This window comes from Canis lupus, chromosome 19, assembly GCF_048164855.1.
Source record: "Canis lupus baileyi chromosome 19, mCanLup2.hap1, whole genome shotgun sequence".
Lineage (NCBI taxonomy): Eukaryota > Metazoa > Chordata > Mammalia > Carnivora > Canidae > Canis > Canis lupus.
In genome coordinates this window covers 48,609,185-48,615,184 of record NC_132856.1, presented here as the reverse complement: position 1 = coordinate 48,615,184, position 6,000 = coordinate 48,609,185, and the positions used below count along the sequence as shown (strand labels likewise).

The 6,000-nt window shown below is 54.3% G+C and overlaps 1 protein-coding gene across 1 annotated transcript in view; it reads right to left on the bottom strand.

Annotated features, from left to right (window-relative positions):
- Positions 1-231: 231 nt before the first annotated feature.
- Positions 232-6,000, bottom strand: part of NOTCH3 (notch receptor 3) — a 32,985-nt gene continuing 27,216 nt past the window's right edge. Inside the window, exons 30-33 of the mRNA XM_072786941.1 lie at positions 5,637-5,941; positions 5,258-5,405; positions 3,135-3,232; positions 232-2,295 (exon numbers count right to left, since the gene is read on the bottom strand). Of these exons, the coding sequence (XP_072643042.1) occupies positions 1,243-2,295; positions 3,135-3,232; positions 5,258-5,405; positions 5,637-5,941 (1,604 nt within the window). The 3' untranslated portion in view covers positions 232-1,242. The remainder of the gene's footprint in view (positions 2,296-3,134; positions 3,233-5,257; positions 5,406-5,636; positions 5,942-6,000) is intronic.

Sequence of the window (6,000 nt, the reverse complement as noted above, 5' to 3'; positions counted from 1 at the left end):
TTAGCATCTCTGAAAGAACTTCTGGAGCAAGGGACTCTGATTGGCTCACCTTGAGTCAGGTGGCCACCTTTGAGCCAATCAGTGGAGTCATCTGCCAAAAGAGGAGGCAGGAGTGGGCTGGCAAGCTAAATGGGTTCACCCCAGGATGGGAGCTCACACATTGGCCCTGGAGATATAGGGAAAGCCCACCAGTAGCACCCCCCACCTTACCTAGACACAGGCCAATGACACTGAGTGTTAACTAATCCTTTATTAGGTGGTGAGGGGAGTGGGGGCTGTACAATGCAAGGCTGGGGAATTTAGCTACACAGGGATTGTGACCAGAAGCCACATTACAAAAATAGCCTAAAAATAACTTCTATTCTGCCCCGGGGCTGGGCCAGGGGAGTACCAGGAGGAGGGGTGCCACCCAGGCAGCTCCCTCTCTCCCTGCAGTCCCATATTTACAGGGAGACAAAGTGAACCGCACATATCTCCCCTGGTCCTCGTGTTCTCACCAGCCATCCCCACCCAGTTCCCCCAAAGGGAGTAGCCCAGGCTCTAGGGTGGGGGAACCTGGGGTGGGCTCTCTGGGCCAAAAGGGCCCTTTCCCCAGCAAAGCTATAGAACAAGTTCCATCTGGAATGCAGTGAAGTGAGGGAGGTGGGATAGGAAAGAGGCTCCCAAGTCTCACCCAACCCCTGCCCCGGAGGGTGCGCCCAAGGGTGCCTACTTGGTACACACCAGGGTTGTGTACTCGGTACACAGGATCCTGGTCATGCCTGTGTACTCGGTACACAGAATCCAGCTTGGCCGAATGGGCCCACAGACTCAGCCCCACGGGGGCACTGGGGGGTTTGCAGGGGCAGGGAGTGTCTCCATATATATATTTTGTAAAAAATAATAATAATAATAAGTTTGCTTAAATGAATTTGTTTCTATACAAAATGTAAAAAAAAAATAATAATAATCCACTCGTGTCAGAGTGTAAGGAGAGAGACCAGAGGAGGCAGGAAGGAAGGAAGAATAGGGAAGGGGGGTGGGGGTGCAGGAGGAGGTCCCAGGCTCATCACAAGGCCCAGAGGGTGGGGTCAGCCCACACCCCTATAAATAAAGGAGAACTGAACGCCTAGGCTGGTGACCTATCTCAGTCAGCTTGGGGGCGGGGAGGGAGAAGAGAATGGAAAGGTCTAACAAGAAAAGGGGAGAGAGTCAGGATGTGATGTCTGTTCAGCCCCCCAAAATCCAGGAACTGAAGAGCTTTCAGGCCAACACCTGCCTCTTGGGGGTGACTTCGGGCTGGGGCCCCAGCTGGGTCTGGGCCTGAGCTAGGGGGCCCGGGACGGCCAGGGGGAGCGGCTGGGCCGCCAGCGCCCCTGCGGCTGCGGCCGCGGGCCCGGTGGTGGTGGCTGGGCTGGGCGTGGAGTCCGACCAGTCCGACAGGGACGGGGGCGAGGGGCTGGCCCAGTGCTCGGGGGACTCGGGGGACGGGGTCAGGTAAGGGTGCTCGCTCGGGACCCTCAGGAAGCGGGCCTTGGGGGGGCTGCCGTGGGCGCCGGCCGCCGGGTACTCCTCGCCGTGCCCCGGGGCCGCCAGGTATGGCGGGGGCCGCTCCTGGGGGGACACGGGGGTCCCGGGGTTCAGCAGCTGGGGGCCCGGCGCCAGCGGCAGCAGGAACGAGGGGCCCGGAGGGGCAGGCGGAGGCAGCCGGGCCCAGTCGAGGGGAACGGCCACAGGGTTCAGCAGACCCAAGCTAAGCACGCAGCCCCCCGGCGGCTGGCGCCCCAGACCCCCCCGGGCCGCGCCGCCCAGCTGCGCCAGGGACACGGCTGTGGCGGTGGCCGCCGCGTAGGGCCCCTCGAGGGAGAAGCCGCCGGGAGACGCAGGGGGGCCCCCAAAGGGCCGCGGGGAGTCCAGCGAGTCCACGGGGGACAGCGTGACCGAGCTCTCGGCCAGGGGACCCGGGCAGGCCAGGGTCAGCTTCTTGCCCCGGCCCCGGGCGCCCTGCGGCCCCAGCCCCGCCTTCCCCGGTGGCCTCCGGCTCTTCTTGCCTCCGGACTGTGCCACCTTGAGGCCGGGGAGGAAGGCCCCAGGTGGGCAGAGGAGGGGCCCCAGGCCATGCGGGCCGTGAGGGCTACGGGGCCCACTGGGCTGGTCCAGCAGGCGCACGATGTCCTGGTGCAGCCGCTCCTGGGCCACATCCCGTGGCAGCCTGTCCAGGTGGTCTGTGATCTCACGGTTGGCAAAGTGGTCCAGAAGCAGCTTGGCAGCCTCGTAGCTGCCCTCTCGGGCGGCCAGAAACAGTGGAGTTTCCTCCTGACGGGGAGGGGGGCACAGAACCCACCAGGTGTCAGCATGCCAAGAGCCAGGACCAAGTCCTGGCCAGGGTCTCAGAGGCCCCTAGCCTCTGCTGGACCCTAAAAGCTAAGAATTCATACCCTCCAGCCCAACAGACTTGGTTGGAATCCCAGCTCTGCTGAGGGAAACCGAGCAAGTTCTTTCTTTTAAAGCACTTTCATCCAGCACCTACTAAGCACCATGCCCCAGAGACAGGACTAGAGTAAGGAAAGTGAGGCATTCGCCTTAGGCACAAAACGGAAGGGGCATCAAAAGCCAATCACCAAAATAAATGATATTTTAATGCATTACTTTTTAAATTGTGATTATTGCCAAAAAATCCATAATGAATAAAATACTAGAATATGAGATAAGGATGAGAATCCACTCCTGTGCTCCTCTGAGCCTCACTCTTCCCATTTATAAAATGAAGAGAGTAATTTCATCTTGCAAGGGTTTTAAAACAAAGATCCTAACAGTTACCTTCTGCTACAGATTTGCTAAGCATTTTTCAAATGCATGATCTCACTGAATCCTCAGGTGACAAAAGTGAGGTGGGTACTGGTGCTTTCCCATTTCACAAATGAGGACACTGAGGTTCAGAGACGTTAAGCAATTTGCCCGAAGTCACATAGCAACTACCACATACCGCACGCTTTCTCCTCTGATCCACAGTTGGTGACTATTCAGTCCAAATCCTACCCCTGAAACCTGCCTGCAGGCAGGATGAATGCCCCCACTAACCTACCCCACCCTGCTCTTTGCCACATTTAGGGGGTGTGCCAGGGCTGTCTGGTGGGTCAAGGGCTGGGGCTTACCTTGCTATCCTGCATGTCTTTGTTGGCTCCATTTTTGAGCAGGGCCAAGGTGGCCTCCACATTGTTGACAGCTGCAGCCCAGTGTAAGGCTGATTTCCCTGGGTGGGAAAGCGGGGATGCCAGGGTTAGGACCACGTTCATTTGCTAGGTCCCATGGCAGGGGGACAGGAAGTATCTAGAATATGGCCTGGGACGGGGATGGGGGGTTGGGAGGGTGAACTGCCACAAGCCTCTGAACATGTGTTTGGGTCCATGTATGGTGCAGACCTGTGGAATGCCTCTCTCTGTCAAAGGGACCTACAGTGTGTGACTGTCCATACACAGGGGGTACAATGTAGGGTACTGATTGTAGCTAGACCTGTGCTTGTCCAGTGCAGTAGCCACCAGTCCCATATTGCTCTTTAGATTTAAATTAATTTAAACTAAACAATATAGGTGCCAAGACCAGTTAATGGGGAAAGCATAGCCTTCTCAACAAATGGTGCTGGGACAACTGGATCTCCACATGCAAAAGAATGAAGTTAGATCCCTACTTCACACCGAAGACAAAAATTAACTCAAGATGAATCAGAGACCTAAATGTAAAAGCTCAAACTATTTCCAAAGAGGAAAACGTAAGAGTAAAACTTCATGACCTTGAATTAGGCAAAGGATTCTCAGATATGATACCAAAAAACAAGCACCAATAACAACAGAAATAGATAAATTGGACATCATCAAAATTAAAATGTTTGTACTTCTAAGTGAAAAGAAATCCTACAAAATGGGAGAACTAATTATAAACTATATATAGGGATCCCTGAGTGACTCAGTAGTTTAGCGCCTGCCTCCAGCCTAGGGCGTGACCCTGGAGTCCCGGGATCGAATCCCACATGGGCTCCCGGCATGGAGCCTGCTTCTCCCTCTGCCTGTGTCTCTGCCCCTCTCTCATTCTCTCTCTGTGTCTTTCATGAATAAATAAATAAAATCTTTTTTTTTAATAAATTTAAAAAATAAAAACCATTGGATTTTATTTTTTTATGGCTAAATTGCATAGTATGTGAATTATACCTAAACAAAACTTTTTTTAAAGATTTATTTATTTATTTATTTATTTATCAAGATAGATCTAGAGAGAGAGAGAGGCAGAGACACAGAAGGAGGGAGAAGCAGGCTCCATGCTGGGAGCCCGACGTGGGACTCGATCCCGGGACTCCAGGACCGCACCCTGGGCCAAAGGCAGGCGCCAAACCGCTGAGCCACCCAGGGATCCCCCTAAATAAAGCTTTTTAACAAAAAAGCAGGCAAAACAAAAATCAAGCAAGACATTTAGCTCTCCATTCCCCCTAGCCACATTTCAAGTGCTCAAAAGCCACCACGTGTGGCCAGCAGCCACAACATTGGGCAACACAGACCAAGAATATTTCCATCATCAAGGAACTTTCTATTGGACAGCAGTCACCAGAGCCACAGTTCTCAACTGGGGTGATCCCCTCACCCAGGGGCATTTGCCAGTGTCTAAAGACATTTTGGGTTGTCACAACTAGGGAATGGGGCACTGATGGTGTCTAGTGAGTCAGAGTCAGGGATGCTACTAAATATCCTACATTGCAAGGACAGCCCTCCACACGAAGAATCATCCATCCCCAAGTGTACAAGGTACAGAGACTGAGAACACCTTCCTCATGAGATGGAGCATCTGAGTGTGCCTGCAGCTACGTGAGGTCCTCTGGAGATGAGGGCAGGTTGCTGTGAATCTGCGCGGGTCGGGACCTGGGCAAGCAAGCCACCTCCAGAGGGAGGTAGATCACATGTGGATTTGGCCAATTTGCAAACATATTATGCCAGCTGTCCAGCAGAGGGCAGCAGAGTAGGTTCTTCTAACAAAGTAGATGGAAATGAAGCGTCTTGGGGAGGGCCACCCTTTTCTAAGTCACTAAGGTGTCCATATGGGCTAGTGGATGCCATAAAATAAAACTTTAAAGAAGTATGTGAGTATAAGTCCATGTCGAAGTCCGTGCCCGTTACATGTGCATGAGTTTCAGTGATTGGGTCTCAAGATAATTCACGTAATTCACATACCATACAAGATAGATGGGGCCCGCTCTCTCAGCCTCCACCCACTGCTACTCCCCACAGCTTACCAAGCTCATCCACAGCATTAACATCAGCATGGCTGGCAATGAGCTCTTCCACCATGCCCTCCACTGCCAGGCGGGCTGCCAGGATTAACGCCGTTGAGCCATCTGCCATGCGGGCATCCAGGTCTGTGGAGCGGTTCCGGATGAGAATCTAGAAGAGAGGGTCATGGCAAAAACAGAGGGACCAGGAGCATCTCTAAATCCCCTGAGTTCCCCAACCCCCCACATCCCCTAGACTTCATGAAGTTCAGGAAGCAGCTACCTGCCAGCCCATTTAACAAATGAGAAAAATAAAGCTCTATTTTGCAGGACCAGGGCTCAAACCTAGGTCTGTGTGATGCCTGTGCCAGCTCCAAAGTCCAAAGAGGCAGATCCATCTCACCTGGAACACACCCTGGGCATCCGCGGTGACAGCAGTGTGCAAAGGAGTGCGCCCTGAGTGGTCCTGGGCATTGGTGTCTGCCCCAGCATCCAGCAGCCGCTTGGCTGCATCGGCCCGGGCGTAACGGGCAGCCAGGTGCAGGGCCGTCTCGCCTGTGCGGTCCGTCCGTGCCCCGAGCTGGGCTCCCTGGCAGATCAGGTCTGAGATGATGCTGGCTGACGTGTCCTCCGCCTCGTCCTCCTCAGTGGGCATTGGTTCCAGGGCCCCCCCACAAAAGGAGGCCAGCATCAGTGGGGTGAAGCCATCTGCAGGGAACCAGGAGCATGTCACAAGGGGGCATGGGGAGGGGCCTGTCCAGGGAATA